This window comes from Alexandromys fortis, unplaced genomic scaffold (assembly GCF_014885135.2).
Source record: "Alexandromys fortis isolate MF-2015 unplaced genomic scaffold, M_Fortis_MF-2015_v1.1 scaffold_23, whole genome shotgun sequence".
Classification (NCBI taxonomy): Eukaryota; Metazoa; Chordata; class Mammalia; order Rodentia; family Cricetidae; genus Alexandromys; species Alexandromys fortis.
This window is the reverse complement of record NW_026067907.1, coordinates 9,409,667-9,428,839: the sequence shown is the minus strand read 5'-3', so window position 1 is coordinate 9,428,839 and position 19,173 is coordinate 9,409,667. Positions and strand designations below refer to the sequence as shown.

The 19,173-nt window shown below is 45.0% G+C and overlaps 1 protein-coding gene across 1 annotated transcript in view; it reads right to left on the bottom strand.

The window, feature by feature from the left end:
* Pacrg (parkin coregulated) overlaps positions 1-19,173 on the bottom strand; it is a 420,955-nt gene that overhangs the window by 195,785 nt on the left and 205,997 nt on the right. The window contains exon 3 of the mRNA XM_050135905.1: positions 1,984-2,155. Within this exon, the coding sequence (XP_049991862.1) occupies positions 1,984-2,155 (172 nt within the window). The remainder of the gene's footprint in view (positions 1-1,983; positions 2,156-19,173) is intronic.

Genomic DNA, 19,173 nt, shown 5'->3' with positions numbered 1-19,173 from the left:
CAGGTGCGCCGGTTCCATCCATTTCATCTTCATAATGCATAGCTACTTTCCATTTCTTTAGGTGCCTTCAAATGCAGATCACACATTCTCCCTTTACCCCGTGTCACCACTCTCTGATTTGGTCTGCTTTAATTGTAAAAATAATCAAAATATCACATAGGAATGTTTTCTGCCCCTAGTACCTGCACCAATTAAAACATCACATAAGAACGCTCTTTCTGCCCCTCCCCCCATATATGCACCATTGAAGTGTGGAAGCCCCTCAAGGAAGTACCTATCTATCACCATCTGAAATAGACAGAGCACCTATTTTAAATTGTAGGACAGAGAACTGGACTTTGGTGCTCTTCTGATGGGTGTGGGAACAAAAGGTCAGATGGTTCCTGGAGAGAACAGTCTAGTTCTTTTTTGTTTCTCTGTGAAACTTGTATATCATCTTCTAAGAAATTTCAACTAGAAGTGAACATCTCTGAGCCAAGTGACCCAGAGGAGAGAACAAATCACAAGTAGGAAAGTCTGAACTACTCAGCCTCCGTCTCATTCCTGAGGGCCTTGTAAAGAGTTTTTCTGGAGACTGATGAACGAGAGCTCAGGGCCCATTTGAAGGACTTTTCTTTTCACACAAGGTCATGTTGACCCTTCCTGGGTAGAAGGGGGTTACCATATTACCAGCCCTCCAAAGGTTCAAACCAATCCAGAAAGTTCCAGAGCTGGCTCTGGGTGAGCAGGGATGAGAGCTGAATGTTGACGTCCCAAACCTTAATGCCACTTAGTTACTTCAAATCAACAAAAGATGGACCATAGACAAAACTAAGTAACCCAGGCTCTGGGTAGCGACCCCAGTGAACTCATCTGTCCTCCTTCTGGTCACACCATGTGGCTAGAGCACACGAGACTGTTAAGATGAGCCCTGAAAGCCTCGAAGCCCAGGAAAGGGCCCTTCAGCCTCGGGGAAGCAGTTGACCTGGATAGGGGCTGGTACAGAATGTGAAGGGGAGCAAAGGTCCTTGTCACCCCGTGCAGGTCATGGGGCAGCTGAGGCCAAAGCTGGGAGTTTTACCTGCCTGGGATAGTTCAACGTAGGGAAAAGAGAGAACTCTCTCTGTTGTGGAATTCTCAGAGCCTCTGGCCTCCTGGTTTCAATAGCAGGTATGGTGAAAGGCATAGCAAGCCGCACTGGGCCTGGTGGGGCCTGCTGGAATGAGCAGGCCCGATTCACCATCTGGGAATCGGTGGACTGAGCTCTTTAATCTTTGCGGTGAGTACCAGGCTGGCCTGTGGGAATTCTATTGCCAGCTCTAAAAGAAGCCAAGAAGATGAGATGGAAAGCAACCGAAAACCTAGCCCAGTGCCTGGAGAGCTCACAGGACCACATAGGAAAACGGCGAGGAGGCTGCTTTCAGGCGAGCGGGAGGCGGCCAGGCCTGAGCAAACTGTGGAGAGGAAGCATGGTCCCGTGTTAGGAAGGGAAACGCTAGTGGTCCTTGTCTCCTGGAGTCACTGCAGGAACCCACTGTGAATTAAAAGTTCCCTGTGCTAAAAAACCATTTTCTGCCATCCAGATCCCGAAATTATGACTCCTCCTACTCCATGGACACTCAGCAAAACTGTATTTCTATTTAACTTAAAAAAAGTAGAGGCGCTATTTAACAAGAACTTGGGGTTTGGGTATGGAACACATGAAAGGTCACACACATTACCTCCAAATGGACAAGCTAGTGTCTGGACCCCATGTCATGAGCATGCTGTATCTCAGATTAGTATGACTCTCCCGCGATTTGTGTTGTTTGTGGTTAAGTCATGGCGCAGTGCTGGTGAAGACAAGTCTTTTCAGCGATTGCAGTTGTCTGCCCTCAGAAGTCAGTTTATGAAACTCCCCAGCCTGGGGATCGTCTCGGTCTGCTGGGTTTTACTGCTTAATTAGAAAGTTGTCAAACGTGGCGGCGGGCGACACTGAGTGACGCTTTCTACCTGTTCACTTACTTTTTATCGGGATAATGAGCTGCGGAATGACAGGCAGAATCTTGTTCCCCCCGTGTTCCAGCATGTCGTGGATTCCTTGCCGAGCAAAGAACTCATAGGGAAACGTCATCTCACAGAGCCCGTCAAAGAAGAGAGGCAGGTAGTGATGGTAGTCCAGCTTCTCGATTTCTACCTGGAAGCAGGGAGAAGAAACGCCGTGTGAAAACAACGGTGCAGCCGGGCGTGCAGGCCCCCAGGCAGCTCTGTCCCCTGCTTTGGGGAAGAAGACCCCCCGCACCCAGTCGCCAGAAGCGTGCCCCATGCCTTTGAGCTCTCAGCAATGAGGGTAACATTCTCAACTTTGAAATCTCAACCACCAAGTGCCTTGCTCACATGTCATTGGGAGCACATTGATAATTTAGTGATTTTGTTTTTCCATTTGGGCCAAGTCTGATCATAAATGTTCAGATTAGGATTCAAGATAGGATTCAATGTGCATTGAAAACACACATGTAAGAACAAAATGAAAGGAAACCCAAACTGGTCTAAACAGATTGATACGTAAATTTCTAACAAGAATATAATAAGGAATATATATGTGTATCAATAATTGGCCAGTAAGGCAATTAGGGCCACCTATGGTTTCCTGGGACTTGGGTGACAGTACAATACTGGAGCCATCAAGAAAACAAGGGAATGAATGACGAATATCTCAACCCTGAGTGGGGCTTTTAGCACATATTGCTTTCCCAAAACAGGGCCAATTTCCTTGTTTCCGAGTCTTTACCAATGTGCCCAGTCTCCTATGAGCTCCTATTTAAGTGACCCTGAGAAATGCCCTCCATAATAGTAGGATGGTTTTCCTCTTGGCCCTCTGGAGTCTACAGGCTCATCTCTGCTGTCCCCACGATGTGGGTGACTGGTAGCCAACAGAGCACTTTCTTCAGAGTCTGAGTGGTTCTGAATCTATGTCTATGGTTCCCCAAGCCTAGGGTTCACAAATGTAGGAAGACACAAACATATGTGCACTTCATTTGTTAGATTCATTTGTCAATTTACACAATGTATTTGATTCCAGTTGAAGTGCATGGAATAACCTCTGAGTAGGGTGGTCCTAAGATTCTCTGAACATTTCAAAGTGTTTTGGGGGTGGGGTATTTTGCACACTGTGGGAAATTTACTGCTGTATCTCCTGGATACAAAGGTACAATGTTACTTATAATTTTACCTTGTCACCTGATTCATAGTTAATGCCTCCTGTACTATTTTTTTACTTGTATTTTAAAGTATATATAAAAATCCCATAGCACTGATCACAGTCATTCTTTGTTACTGAAACTTATATTTTGCTAATTTCCCTTTTCAGAACATTGTACTTGTAGGCGTGCCCTATATAATTACCAACTTTTATATTTTGATATGATTTAAGACTATATTTTCATGTTAAGTCATTTGCAGTATAGCGATGCCAGATTTAATACCTGCCATTTGTATGAGTTCTAGTTTGATTTTTCATATGTTTTTTCTTTCTACTTCCCAGTTTTGTTCAGTAGATTTTGTTTTATTTATTTATGTTGTATGATTTTGCAAGGACTTTAAAGACAGGACAGCTTATTTAAACACTCTGTTGTAGCTATCTTTTCTTTCTCAGGTGTTTCAGATATATACTGTTAGGGAGACAAGGAAGTTAAATATCTTCTAACAAGATCACTGACATGCCAAATTTCGTGTGCGTGTATGTGTGTGTGTGTGGGGGGGGATTCTGTTTTTCCTTTCCATGATTCGAAGCAACAATACTATGAATAACAATGATAACAGAGGGCATGATGCCAGGAACTATAAACACTGCATTGTGTCCTTAACAGGACAATGTTAAAGGATAGAACTAGTGTCCCAGTGTCAATATAGGAAACCTGAGGGACCTGGGGTATCTGGACAACTAACTTCCTTAAGGTCCACTGAAGCTCATGATCGATGCTAGAGCTGGGTGGGATTCAAACCCGAGCCATCTGGATGGGAGATGCCACTGCTGCAGCCTGGTGAATCGTCCTTTGTCCTATGTCTTCATTTTCCACATCATTACCAGTGCAGTTGGGTGGGGTCCGATCTAACATTATCATCACTGTAACTGAGTGGCCTAAAGTGTGTTGTCCATTCCCTCCCTTCCTTCCTTGTTCTCTCCAACCTTGTGTTTTGAGGGCCTCTCCTACTGCATGGTGGGAATTGCTTTATCTCTTCCATTTTATAATATTTCAATGACAAATATTGAGTGCCCACATGACTCTGTTTTCATAAAGCTGTAAGGAAATTTCATAAAATAACATAGAAGAAGAGGGGAACAGTTGGAGACAGGGAAAGTGATGAACTACCGAGTGGTGATAATCCTGTCTTTCCTGACCTCTTTGTCACCAGGCACATGAGCCACTGGCACAGGTCTGCTGCCTTCGCAGTGAACAACAGCATGCCCTTGCATGCTGACAACCTTCTTTAAATGCTGTAGGTGCTGCCCGCCAGACAGGAGAGGACTTCTTTCCGTGTGAAACCTCCTGCTTGCATGTCTTCTAGGGGCCCATTTTGTGAGCATAATATTGTCTCTTTTTGTTGAATTTGCCTAGGCCTTGGCAAGGCCTTTTGGGGTTTACTTATTATAGGGAGCTTCATGTATTTTAATATCATTTCACTTTACTATTCTTTCCTCCTTCCCAGCCCCTCCTCTTCTGTTTCTGTTTTCCCTAAATTTCCCCTAGGAGCAATAGGACCATCTTCATAGTGAAGTGAGTCCTCTAGAGTGATGTCTACGGCTCTCTACTTCCACCCTCTCTTTGCCCACTTGCCAATTGCATCCTAATTCCTTTTGATCAAGACCACCAATGGTCACCTTTCTCTAATCCTTTTAGCCCTCTTCTGACCTCATTAGTATAACACAACAACCCTTCCCATCCTCCCTGGGCCTCCTGTACCATATCCCCAATGCCAAGTCTCTCCCATTCCTCTGGGTGATGGAGTCCCACTGCTCCTGGCCAAAGTCCCACAGGGCTTCCCTGACCTGTGCTTTCAGTGCCTTCTCCCTCTGGCATGTGCAGTGCCCTGAAGACACGCTTGCCTTCACCCCACCCTTAGAAACTGTCTTTGGAGGCACATTCCTACAGCTCAGGTGGCAAAAACAAGATACTAACAGCCGAATGGGTCAAAACAGGCATTTAGGACTGTGGAGAAGGCTAAACTGGTAAAGGGAATAGCATGCAAGCATGATGACCTACTTCAGGTCCTGCCACCCACACGAAAAGTCAGGCACAATGCTGTGTGACTGTAATCTCAACACCAGAAGGGCAGAGGCAAGGGGTTCCCAGGGCTGTTGGAATTAGAAGAATTAGGAACTACAGGGTTAGTGAAAGACTGTCTCAAAAACAAACATGGAGAGCATTGAAAAAGATGCCTTCCATCAACCTCTGACCTATTTACCATGCTTCTTTGTACAGACACACACACAAAGATGCACACAGACAAAACACACATGTGCATACACACACCTTAAACATTTCTTTTCCCACAGTTATGGAGGTTAGAAACGCAGCATCAGGTGTCGGCATGGCCAGGTTCTGTTGAGGGCTCTCTCTGTACCTTGGAGAGCATCCTCCCCTTACCCTCACAGGCCATTCTTCTGTGTGTGTCAAGAGTGGGCTCCCAAACCCCTGTCACTTCTCAGAATGACACTAATACTTTTAGCATCTCCATCTAGACCCAATTGGCTTCGTTTTAGTACCTACACATGATCAATGGGAATGAAGTGGGGACAGCTCAGTCCACGGGCCACCCTCTTACCCCCAGAGTTCTCTGAGATCAAGTCGTTCCTCCTAGCATCAATCAGTTCAGGGAGGCCCCTTTGTCATCACCACCACCACCGCCACCCTCTATGACTTTCTCTCAGTTGTATTAAGTCTCTGGAGTTTTGTTGTTCAGTGAGTTTGCCACTGCTGAGGAGGATATGCTCACAAGAATCCTTAGACATGGTGGGTGTTTGTTTATTTATTAATATGTCTTTATTTATGAGTGTGGACATGCCATGGTGTACCTGGGGAGGTCAGCGACAGCTTTCAGGGATCAGTTCTCTCCTTCCATCATGTTGGTCCCAGGGATTAACCACGACCTCGGACTTGGCAGCAAGCATCATTACCTGTTGAGCCATGTTGCTGAGCCTTGGATTTTAACCCCAACCTTTTGAGATCTACCAGGAAGTCGACTGAACTGAGACAAAAGGGTCAGTGATGAGAGCCTCTGCTCACCCAAGGCTGGGCTATTACAGGGGTCCGCAGGGTGTGGAGTTTTATGTTGATCCTGAAGCAGCAGAGGATGTACACATCCCTGTAAGTTTACATAGCCTAAAACTTTATTCTTCAAGTAAAATGCTTCTGTTCTCTCTGTGAGGACATATCTCATGAACCTGAGCATTTCATGATGATGTGATGAGGTGTTGAGGACCTTAAAAGACAACCAGGATGGATGACTTCATGTTTAGCCTGAAATTCACTAGCTGTCATGTAGGGTGTTCAAAGACTGACCTGTGTATGGGCAACAGCTTACGAACGAAGGACCTTCAGGTGCAACCACCCTAAAATATGTCCATAATGGCAATGACAAGGTCTGCATTGTAAAAATCTAGATGTTGGGACTCTATGATTTGGCTCAAGTCTTGAAAGGGGCAATCCCTGAGGTCCCTCATTTATGGTACACAGTGTTGCATCACGACTATGTTGTAGCGTGCTTCTAAATTACTGCTCTTTTTGGTTGGTTTAGGCTTAAAAATGGCTTTTTTACAGTTTATTTAACAACTAATAGCTTTCCATCTATGCAGTTTCCTAATCATAAGGTGACCAGTTTAGTGCTTAAGATAATGTGTATTTCTCAAGAATCACCATAAACTCTCGTTTACACATTTGATAATCTTCTTATGGAAGTTTATGAAATCCAGAACTAGAAGAAACTGTTTGGACTTGGACTGAGCCAAGGGCTGTGTTGAACACAAGGTTAAAGTCACAGGTGCCTCACTGGTCAGCAGCCCCTTGGACATTATCCCCAGAGATGTGAAGTGTTCTGTGCACGAAATCATCTTCAGAATCCATGCAAACATTGTAAAGATCACAGCTTGCACTGCTGGATGCCTAAGCCCTCTGGTGACCTTTGGCTAGAAGCAATAAAACTCTATCTCCCTTAGCCTATCAAATTCAATATTTCGTCCCCATAACAGATATGTCTCAATAATGCCATACTGAATGGTAAGAAACACACTATGGTTAACAACTTCTGGAATATTCTGACCAGAGACTACACACTTTCTCATAGTTTTATCAATTAGCAAATGGAATACAGAAAATATCTGCTGTTATAGCCCATATAATAATTCTTGAGGACACTATGCAGAATTACAAGCTAATATGTAAAGGTGCGGTTAGCTCTGAATGTATTACGGACACACACACACACACACACACACACACACACACACACATATATATATATTTACTATGACATTTCTAAAGCAAGGCTTTTAAAGTGTTCTCTACCCAGAGGCAGCCACTAACTTGTCGCAAGAAGCCTTACACAGTCTATAGGTGTTAAATGCTGTCTGTAGATGATGTCTTTAACCCATTTCACACATATGGGTCCTCTCTCTAAATGTGTATAGACACAGTCATGATGAATAACTTAAAATTATTTCAGCAATTCTATGTTTTAGCTAAATTAAACATACAACAAAGACACACCTGTTGCATGTTTAACTTTGACACTGAAAACTTTTGAACGCGACACGTGTTCTTGGCAGCAGAAGATGGTAGACGAGACCGAGATGAAGTCATAAACCACCAAAAATTTAAATCATGAAACGGAACGTCCTAACAAGACAGGTAGAAAATGGGCTGAGCTCGGAGACACTCAGGTGCCAGAGATGAGGATGAAATCCATCACAGAGGTAAGTGGGGGGCTCCAGGTAGCAATAGGCAACCTCAGGAGGGATCAGCCCCAGGCTGAGACATGGTGCTGAAAACACAGCATGCCAAGAGAAGGGACCTGAGCAGGAATACCTTTGCAGTCAGGGAATTTGAAGGCTGCTTCCCTGGTGAAAAGGGGACCAGAAGGCATCTCTCTCTCATTTACAGAAACAGGAAGATAACTTGATGGGAAACTCTCAGTGGAAAAAAAAATCCCCAAGAAATAAAAGCCCAAAGAATGTAAAGGCTAGAAATCAAATCTCAGACCATAACGATGGCCTTCACAGGGAGCAGATCCCAAACAGATGAAGGAGCATTATCACCTACACAATGTGGGAGACATGTACTGCCACTCAGAAAGCCCAGCTCCTGCTCTCATATATGCCCATTGTCAAATTTCCACCAATCACTGTGGTGACAGAGTGACCCCCAGCTGCTCACTTGGCTTGTCGGTGTGGGAGTGAGTGGTGGGGTTGGCAACTTGAAATAAGAGAGTGAAATATGAAAAGGGACACTTCAAAATGCCCTTTAAAAAAGTGACAAGGCTGCAGAGATGCCTCCGTGGATAAAGTGCTAGCAACATGCGTGTGAAGACCTGAGTTCACATCCCAGGAACCCACGCAAAGCCACGTGTGGTCAGGGCATCTGTAATCCAGCATACCTACAGGGATATGCGGGATGGAGTCAGGCAGTGGGGACATGTGAGATGGGGCTAAATATAGAAATGAAGAAGTGTGGTGGGTCAAGCCGGCCCTCAAAAGATGAGCTGTCATCAGGCACATCCTTGTTATGTGTTAGTTTATAATGGGCACATTCAAGACAAAAGGTGGGAAATAGGGGGCAGGTTAAAAACTGAGGGGAAGAATTACTTTATAAAAATATATCATATATATGAAATATGATATCTATATACAAATATATATACAATAAATATATTATATATTATATATAGTACATATAACAGCATACATATGCTGTCTATATGCTATCAAAATCACACACACAAATCATTTTGACAGATTTTTAGCAAATAAATGCTTCACAGATATGGTATCAAGTTATATCCCCATAAGCAATATGCCAGTACCTGTGTTTCTATTGTTTATCCAGAGAGAATGCTATCAGAGGCTGATTCTTTTTTTTAATTTTTATTTATTTGTTTATTTATTAAAGATTTCTGTCTCTTCCCCACCGCCGCCTCCCCTTTCCCTTCCCCTCCCCAAATCAAATCCCCCTCCCTCGTCAGCCCAAAGAGCAATCAGGGTTCCCTGCCCTGTGCAGAGGCTGATTCTTAAGGACATCCGAGATAAAGATGGCATTTTAGTGTGGCTTTACTTCCATTCCTCTCCCTTTGAGCATGACCCCCTTTCAAAGACATTCCTGAAATCCATTTGTAAACTGTCTCCTGTGAATCATATTTCCATATTCTTTGCTATTTTTCACTATGAACCATTGGTTTCTTTTTTTTTTTTTTCTGGGCCTTTTGTTTTTGGGGTGGAGCACAGTGGTTTGTACATGGAGGACATCTTGTTTATCTTGTCTATCTTTTGGGGTGGAGCATAGTGGTTTGTACATGGAGGACATCTTGTCATCTTGTTTATGTTTTGCTAATGCAGCCATTGTTATGTTGCTAAAAATTCCAATCATTTCTGTGTCCTGAAGTTTGAACTATCGTTAGAAAGAGTTGTCTCCAATTTTGTGCCATGAAGAATATAGCCATTTCCATTTAAATCACGAACGTATTGGTGACTTTTCTGGTGTGAAGTGTAAGGCTCTCTTTCAGCTACGGTTCCTCTCTAGCTGGTACCCAGATGTCCAGTGCATGTACAGAAGTTCTACACTTACGAAAAAATCACTACAGAAATAAAAACATTTGAAGCACTGAATTACAATGAAATTATTTAACCCACTTGCAGAGATGTCTTTTAAGAAAAGGACAATAAAAGACAGCAACACAACCCACCGTGTGAGCCCCAGCTCAAGACAGCAACACAGCCCACTGTGTGAGCCCCAGCTCAAGACAGCAACACAACCCACCGTGTGAGCCCCAGCTCAAGACAGCAACACAGCCCACCGTGTGAGCTCCAGCTCAAGACAGCAACACAGCCCACCGTGTGAGCCCCAGCTCAAGACAGCAACACAGCCCACCGTGTGAGCCCCAGCTCAAGACAGTAACACAGCCCACCATGTGAGCCATAGCACAATGCTGTTGCCTCTGAAGATAAGTGAACAACATGAAAATCAAGCTTCCAACAGTATGTTAAAAACCATGCCCCATGGGTAAAATGCTAGGACATCACAACATTGTATTTGTGTTTGTAGACAAAATCTGAAGGAAATGCATGCACACACATGATATTTTATGGTGAAGCTTTGAACACAGTCACTGTTACTTCACCCAGAATGGTAGAGGTTCTCGCTAATAAAATAAGACAAGAAAAAATGACCTTGAAAGTATGCAAGAGAGAAAGAAAATGTTCAGCGATGAGGCTAGTATGGCTGACTACAGGGCACATTCAGGGAATGTACGAACACCGCTAACCAGGGAGAGAGTGTTGACTAACAACTGTTGTACCAAAGAGGGCAGCAATCCCATATGTGATTAAAGCATATTTAGAAAATGCTTTTTTAGAAGTTCACAATAGAAATAAATAACAAAATGAGTTTGTTAAAAAATAAAATTAATCCTTGATATGTAAGACTTTACAGAGAATATTAATTAATTACTGGTTACTGTAAAAGCCAGACAGGAAAGGTCTTCAGGGATCAATGACATTGGCCAGGCTCTTAGATGGCTAGACAGAGTTGCATTCTGTGGCAATTCCTCACTGCCGGAATGGTCACTGTATACAAATACTGATTGCCCTGTCTGCGTGGAGGATATTAATTATGGAGTCACAAATCTGGACGTGGGCTAGAAAATCAAATTACTTTGTACAATAACCTTATTTTAAGTTTTTGTCAAAAATGCTACCAAGACAGTTAAAGGTCAGTTGTAAGCAGATCTCGAATTTATTCACACTTAACCTTTATTATCGAGAAATTTTATGTTCGTAACTGTAGCAGCCGGTGAGTAATAAATAAGGGAGCCCCATGTTCTGTGGCTTCAAAGCTTCCCACCCTCCATCACTTGCCAAAATGTTAAGGTTAAGGAAAATTTTAAAAACTTAAAATTAGCATTTATTTTAACCAAAGAGAAATACCAAGGGGCAAAATGTATATAAAAACACATTTTTAGAGTTTATCTTCCCCTTTGTCACATTCCCGATCAATGCTAAAAACCGCACTCTCTAGAGAGGTGCAGGGATTCTCTGGGAGGAGCAGAGTCCATGAAACAAGCAGGAAATGTGTGAGAGGCCAGGAACGTCTCAGCGAAACTTCAGGAACCAAAAGGAAGATACTATTTGTGGCTCCAGCCGCTGGTATTCATCGCAAACATGTCAGTGTTTACTAAAAACTGTCCTTGAATGCAGTCACATACAGTCGATTTCAATACACTCAGTCACAGAAAGAAAACGAAAGAGGTTAGCTCAGGTGGATGCCCTAAGGCCATGTCAAGAAGGACCAGCTGTGTGGGGCAGTAGTGGTCTGTCCCCCACACCAGCGTACTGGGCAGCATTTGAAAGATGCTAGTTAGCATTTATTTGCATTATTTGTACTCAGGATTTCTTCTGTCTCTTAGTTAGGAAACTAAAGTAAAAGTTAAAAATAAACCAATCACAGAAAGTAGCATAGCAAATGTTTAGATGTCCGAGTGGAACACACAACAAGGATGCCTAGGAAGAGGCCCTGCTCAAGAGAAGCGAGGAATAACTATGGAATGGTGTGAATGGCAGGAAGTGTCATCAGGTGGGGGACTGCACCCAGACTCAGATGGGAGATAGTCACCGCTCTGGGCAAGGGCCCTCAGAAAGGCTGCCGGAAGCCAGTCAGAGCTTATCCAGGAGACGATGTCTGGTTTGGGCAGATGTCACCTGGGTTGGGGTGACCTGCCAGGCAGTTCCGAAGAGACAGGAGGGCCTCTGTGTCAGGTGGACACTGAACTAGACATTTCAGAGGTTAGCGATGATGTAACAAGCGTGTGGTTAATAATGACCCCAGTGGGGTCGTAGGGAGATCAGAGTTCAGGGATCAGTGTCTGAGCGTGAGTAGTCAATGGAAATTCAGATATGAAGCCACAGCAGCCTGAATCATGGTCAGGATCTCTAACACAGACAAGAAAGACATAACAGAAAAGGATTTGTCTGTCTGCCCATCTATCTAATTATCCATCTCTATCATCTATCTATCTATCTATCTATCTATCTATCTATCTATCTATCTATCTATCTATCTATCTATGTATCTATCTATCCATCTATCCATCTATCATCTATCTATCTATCTATCTATCTATCTATCTATCTATCTATCTATCTATCTATCTATCTATGTATCTATCTATCCATCTATCCATCTATCATCTATCTATCTATCTATCTATCTATCTATCTATCTATGTATCTATCTATCCATCTATCCATCTATCATCTATCTATCTATCTATCAATCTATCATCTATCTATCACTATCTGCCTCTCTCTATCATCTATCTACCTTTCTATCCATCTATCTATCATCTCTCTCTCATGGGAGGAATAGAGGAATATTGAACAGGGTTATGTAATTAGCTGGACACGGAGACTGGAGGACAGGGTGGAATACATAGGACAGCTATGTCTCCAACACTGACTGCCAGCATCAGGCGCTGCACAGAGACTGGGGTTACAGGCCATGTGCTCAAGTTGGGATTTAGGATGAGACTGCTTGGATGCAACCAGAGACTGAAGAGCCACACTGAGAAGTAGCCTGGCAGACATCTGCATGGGGGCCACGGTGGTCAAAGGGGTACAGGAGAGGTCCTTGAGAGGAGCTCCAGGCACCTCCTCATTCAGAAGACAGGAGGTGGAACCGATGCCTAAAAAGGAAAGAGTCATGCGGGCTGACTTGGCCTGAAGGGTGGGAATTCAGCTATGTGTCACAGAGGGAGGAGATTCCTGGAAACAGAAAAGTGTGACAGAGTGTTTGCAGGCAGCCACACGAGAGGGAAGCACAAGTTTGGACCCTAGAAATATTTCTGGAGGAACTTGAGCCATGTCATGAAGAGGGGGCAGCATCAGAACATGCAGACCTCCATCCTCCATCCCTTCCTCCCAACTACTGCAGAACCGCCCTGCCCTGGGAGAGGTCCTGGGAATCCCCAGAGCTGGAATCCCTGGGTCTCTGAGCGCCATCCTTTGTGGGTCTTGGGATTGTCCCATGTGACACCTGCCCGTGTTAGATGGGCACAGACAGGTGAGAACTCCGAGAAGATGCTGTTGCTCAGATATTGTCATATCTATCAATCAACATTCCATTTTCTTCCTTTGCAGACGGCTTGCCGCTTCTGTCCTCAGTGACTCTAAGTAGATTACCTATGTGCTCCTCTCCAAGCTCCAAAAGTCCAACCGCTTATCTTAATGGGTCGTTTGGAGCATGGGACAGCTCAAAAGGTGGCACAGATGGTGGAGCCATTGTGAAAGCTTGTTGGGGGTGTGCCAGCCAATTATAAAGAGCATGCCAGTTAATGTGTCTGGCAGGTTGCTGGTGGGCAAAATGGGTCCTCAGAAACCAACTCTGCATACAAGAGGGAGGGGCACTGGCTCTGGACTCTCCTCTGTTCCTAAACACAGAAAGCTCATGGGCCAGAGAATCACTCCATATCTCAGTTTCCACATCTGTAAAATGGGGCAAAGATGGCATTTTCTCACTGGGACTGCCGAGAGTTAAATCAGAGGAAAGCTAAGATTGCGCACCGGCTGACAGAAAGGCATGGAGAAACGAAAGCTAAGGAAACAACCATGGAGACTGACTGCTGCTTTCTCATTGTGTGCCTGGCTGTCTCTGTCTTAGGGTAGGGTTATTCGTGTGGTAGTGAACACCACGACCAACAACACGCTGGGGAGAGAAGGGTTTATTTGGCCTACACTTCCACATCACTGTTCATTGTCAGAGGAAGTTAGGACAGGAACTTAAGAAGAACAGGAACCTGAAGACAGGAGCTGCTGTACAGGCCATGGAGGAATACTGCCTACTGACATGGTCGCCATGGCTTGCTCAACCGGTTTTCTTATAGAACCCAGGACCACCAGCCCAGGGATGGCACCACCCACAATGGGCTGGGCCCTCCTCCCTAATCACTAATTTAAAAAATGCCCTATAGACTTGCATACAGCTCAATCATATGGAAGCAGTTTATCCAATGAGGCTCCTTCCTGAGAGGAAATGAGTTCAGCTTGTGTCGAGCAGACATAAAGCACTCAGCACAGCTTCTTCAATGGAAAGCACCAGCTTAGGTCCATATTCCATAAGGTCTCACAATTTTAGCCACCAGAGAAAAAAATTCTCTTTTCAGCGTGCCAACATTTTCGTAGACATTCTGATGGTGCCCCAGCCCTGTTGATGCCAGCCAGTGAAGGGTAGAGGTCATTTGTGAAGGACAGGAGCTATAGCCCAGGGAAATCACAGGGCAAAGTGGCAGGCACCAGCGTCTGCCAGTGATGCAGGGGCCTTTGAAGCAGGTCAAAACACCCCAATCAAAACTCCCATTCTTGTGGGTTTTCACGGAGCAATAGTAAATTTAGAGAATAAGAATGCGACATGCAGGAGATCACATCTTTACTATAATAAAGTACTTTATAAAGTTTATTTGGAATTAAAAACAAGTTCATGTTCATAGAAGACTACAGCTATGTTCTAAACGGATTAAGGAATAATACAAAGATAACAAGGCCATACGCGTTAATATGGGAATTTGCTAACGTGTAAAAATGAAATCAGTTATCTGTCTAGAGGTTCTTCTGCCTTCGGCACTTAACTGTGGGCTACACGCCCCGTGGCACTTTCTACGGTGCAGTATTAATCATCATGCTATCTGGATGCTTTGGGATTGTACACCAGGAGCACGTGGGAAGATAGGCTCAGTGCAACAGTGTGTAGTTCTGGAGACGGAAACGCTAAAGAGTTTGGGGAATGGTTCTATATTTCCTCTGTTGGAGTATTCGTCTCAAGATATAGGTTCTCCCTGACACAGTGGCCATTTCTTCAGTGCACAAGAAGGAACTCATCTGTGTGCAGCAAGCCCTGAGGTACTCGGTGTTCTCTGCTTTCTAGAACCCCATCTCTAAGTTCCCTTAGTCACCCCTTCCCTCTGCTCAAGAGTTCGCTAAACTGTGATTAAATTTGGTTAAGAGTTTGATGTGGGAGTGTCATATATCAATCTGTTGATTTCATTGGTTAAGCAATAAAGGAACTCCTTGGCCCTGATAGGTTAAAAGATAGATGGGAGGAGGAAACAATAGAATTCTGGGCAGAAGAGGAAGTGAGGTCAGACTCTGCTCTGCTTCCGGAGAGACGCCATGCTCAGCCCTTCCAGGTAGACGCAATAGCTCTGCGCTCTGAGGCAGACGCATGAAGCTCAGATCCATGATGGACGGAGGCTAGAATCTTCCCGGTAAGCGCACCTTGGGGTGCTTACACACATTACTAGAAATGGGCTAGTCCAGGTGCGAGAATTAGCCTGTAAGGGTTAGAGTTCATGGGCCAAGCAGTTCTTAAATGAATATAGTTTGTGTGTTGTTATTTCGGGCATGAGCTAGCCAAGCAGTCGGGGTGTTGGGGGCGCATCCCCGCCGCTCATATTTCAACAAGAGTTTTTCCTTGGCCCTTAGGTATATCTGGCTGGGCCCATTGTGGCCCTTCTGGAAAAACCCAGTGGAGAATCACCGCCTGCTTCTTCCATCCTGGGTAGGACTGCTTCAGCTCTGGTAGTGACCGCATCTGGGTGTCTATCAATCTCCACTGGGAATATGGCTACTTACTAAGGACTTGTGGTACAATGAGCAGCTGAGATCCAGACTGTGATCTCCACATGTGACGGTGCTTCAGTGTTCCCATCCCCCCTGGTCTCCTTCTCCAACCCACAGCCTTCCTGTCCTCCCTGGGGAGGCAGGGGATCCATGCGTCATTTATGCACGTTTCCAGCAGATGCTTATTTACTTCTTATTTCTTTGTCTACTTATTTATTTGTTAATTATATTCTGGCAGCACTGGGGCTCTACCCTGGGGCCTCATGCACGTGAGGCAAGTCTTCCCCCGCTAAGCTCCACACAGTCTGTCCCCTTATGAGGACTATGGGCATGGATTTGCTTACACCTTGCCTTGCTACACTGTGAGCCCGGAAGCCAAGTTCCACTTATCGTTTTCATCCGCACCTTCACGGGAACCATCGTACAAGCTACCTTGCCCTTGGCAAATGGTCAGATCATCAGATTTTCAGGAGACCTCCCCCACAGCAGCTCATTCATTCTCTAGGGTGTGGTCTAATCTCCCTTCTAAGACCAGCATGTCCGTGGACCTCAGCCACAAAAGCCCCTCCACTGTCTATGAGCAAGGGTGGTGCCCAAGCTCTGGACCACCCACGCTTGGCTCTCACGCAGTCCACAGGCTCTTCTTCCAGCTTCTCTACGACATTCCCTTTATGCCCTGTACTCCAGTAGCTGAAACAGCCCTTGCTGCTGACTGTGCCTGACTCCTGGAAGGCTTTCCCACTTCTCTCCATTCCCTGTGGATTCTTATACATCACCACAGTGCAGGTCAGATCACAGGAGCCCACCTCCTCCCCGTCTCTGCTGTAACTTAGCTATATGACCTTGCGCACGTCATTCAAAGCGGATGTTAGCAGTACACACTTCAGCCATCTTCAGTAAATAACACAACTGGCTCATTCATGAAACGCTCTAAGCAGTGACCAGCACATGCTTACCACCATTACTAACACTTTACTATAGCAGCATTAGACACGTTCTAATTACATGAGCAATTAATGAATGCGTACTCAAATATTTACCTAGATTCCAGCAGGAATTAAACCTCTTGTTGCCTTTCTAGTTGGAGCAGAGGAGCAGGAGTAGAGACTCCCAGACACAAGGGGCTCCATCGGAGCAAGAGAAGGCAAGCCAATGGCCAGCATCATACTGCCCAGATCCTGCGCACAGGGTGGAGGTTGCTCGCATATGCATACCTCATGGATGGACATGTACCTGTGTGTACATAAGTGTGATGCAGACAGAGAGACTGAGGGAAAGTAGAGGGTGCCCGAGTATGGTGGCAGAGGACAACAACCAGCTATGGTACTTTGTTTCTCAGGGAATGGGCCAAGAATGCCTCAACTACGAGACTGGTGGTGCCCATGCCAAGTCAGGGACAATGCGCCACTTTGTTAAGTCATCAGCACTAGAGTGAGGCACGCTGTGGAGTCAGCCACACTTCAGTAACATGGTCAGGTATCTTCAATGCTAACAGAACAGGTGAAGGACCAGCTCCAGTCATGGAAACTTTAGCCTTGGACACAGCGTCCACCCAAGACCCACGTGAAATAACCTTCTCGGGTGATTGAGGTTACAGAAGGAAGGGGGCAAGGTGAAGCTGATTCCACAATGCCATTCCATGGAAGCCTGAGGCCCACACTCGGCAACACCATGTGGAAGACAGTGATGAGAGGGAGAAGCCGTAGGAGAAAGACTTGCTCCCTGCGCCCACTGCCTGGAAACATGCTCTCCAGAGCTGATGTGGGAGTGTCATATATCAATCTGTTGATTTCATTGGCTGAGCAATAAAAGAAACTGCTTGGCTGGCCCTGATAGGTTAAAAGATAAATGGGAGGAGGAAACAGAATAGAATTCTGGGCGGAAGAGGAAGTGAGGTCAGACTCTGCTCTGCTCCCGGAGACTCAACAGCTCTGCTCTCTGGAGCAGAGACACCATGATGGACGGAGGCTAGAATCTTCCCGGTAAGCGCACCTTGAGGTGCTTACACACATCATTAGAAATGGGCTAGTCCAGGTGTGAGAATTAGCCTGTAAGGGTTAGAGTTCATGGGCCAAGCAGTTCTTAAATGAATACAGTTTGTGTGTTGTCATTTCGGGCATGAGCTAGCCAAGCGGCCCGGGTGTTTGGGGACGCAGCCCCGCCGCTTCCTATTTCAACACAGGGCAACATGGGGCTAGACAGAGACAGTGGGATATCCGCATGGTTTGCAAAAGTGGGGTCCTAATTCCCATCACCACCAGGTGCTTGCCACGCACACATGTGCGCACACACACGCACCTTTACACACACACATACACACACTCACACATACACACATATATACTCACACATACACACATATACACACTCAACACACATACATAATCACACATACACACACAAATATACATTCACACACATATACACACTCACACACATATATACTCACAGATACATATACTCACACAGACACACATTTACACATACAGATTCATATAAACACACACACTCAATTTACACAACACTCAACATTACCATTCCTTTGTGTCTACATTTGACCCAGCCCAGGGTCTGCTGCACAGATCTAGATGGAAATATTAAAAGATGAATGAATTAATGAATCTGCTTTTTAATCTACACTCCTCTTTTGGGATCAAATATCACCCATTTCATATTTTTTTTCTGGAAATTTCTTCAAAATAATATGCCAAGCAAGCACTGGTTTCAGACTTTCTGAATCTGGTCATCTGGGATAACAAGTCATTTTGTGTGACTTTAAATCCTTCATTTCAATCTCCCTTTGATTCTCCAGTGAGAGCTAACATCCTATTCGTGGAAAAATGACTCGCCCAAAGGCAGAGAGTGATTGAATTGTCCTCTCATCAATCCTAACTTATTTAGGCCCATTGTTCTTTTTCAGCTGAAAGGGGCTTTTGATTTCATTTAGTTTCCTGTACTTCCATTTCATGAAAAGTGCCAAACAAGGCTCCATTATTAGGCCCATCAGACCCTGCTGCACGGCGGGCTCTGTGTTCCGGCCCACAGCACAGCTAGCATTCCGGGAAACCACTGCTCTGGGGTCAGGACCCACAGTCACGGCAACAGCTTTCTCTCTTCTTTCTTTCCTACTCTACAGGGTTAGTTAGGCCACTTTCATGCCATAGAGAATGCACTTGGAATGTACTTCCCCTTTTCACCTCTCTTCTCCCATTAGTACCCTTCCCCTGTGCAGCTTTACTTCAAGTTCACGACATGAGCATGTATATGATTCATGCATCTATAGCATTTAGACCCACAGGTAAGAGCAGGAATGCCAGCCATATCTGTGTTTCTGAGAC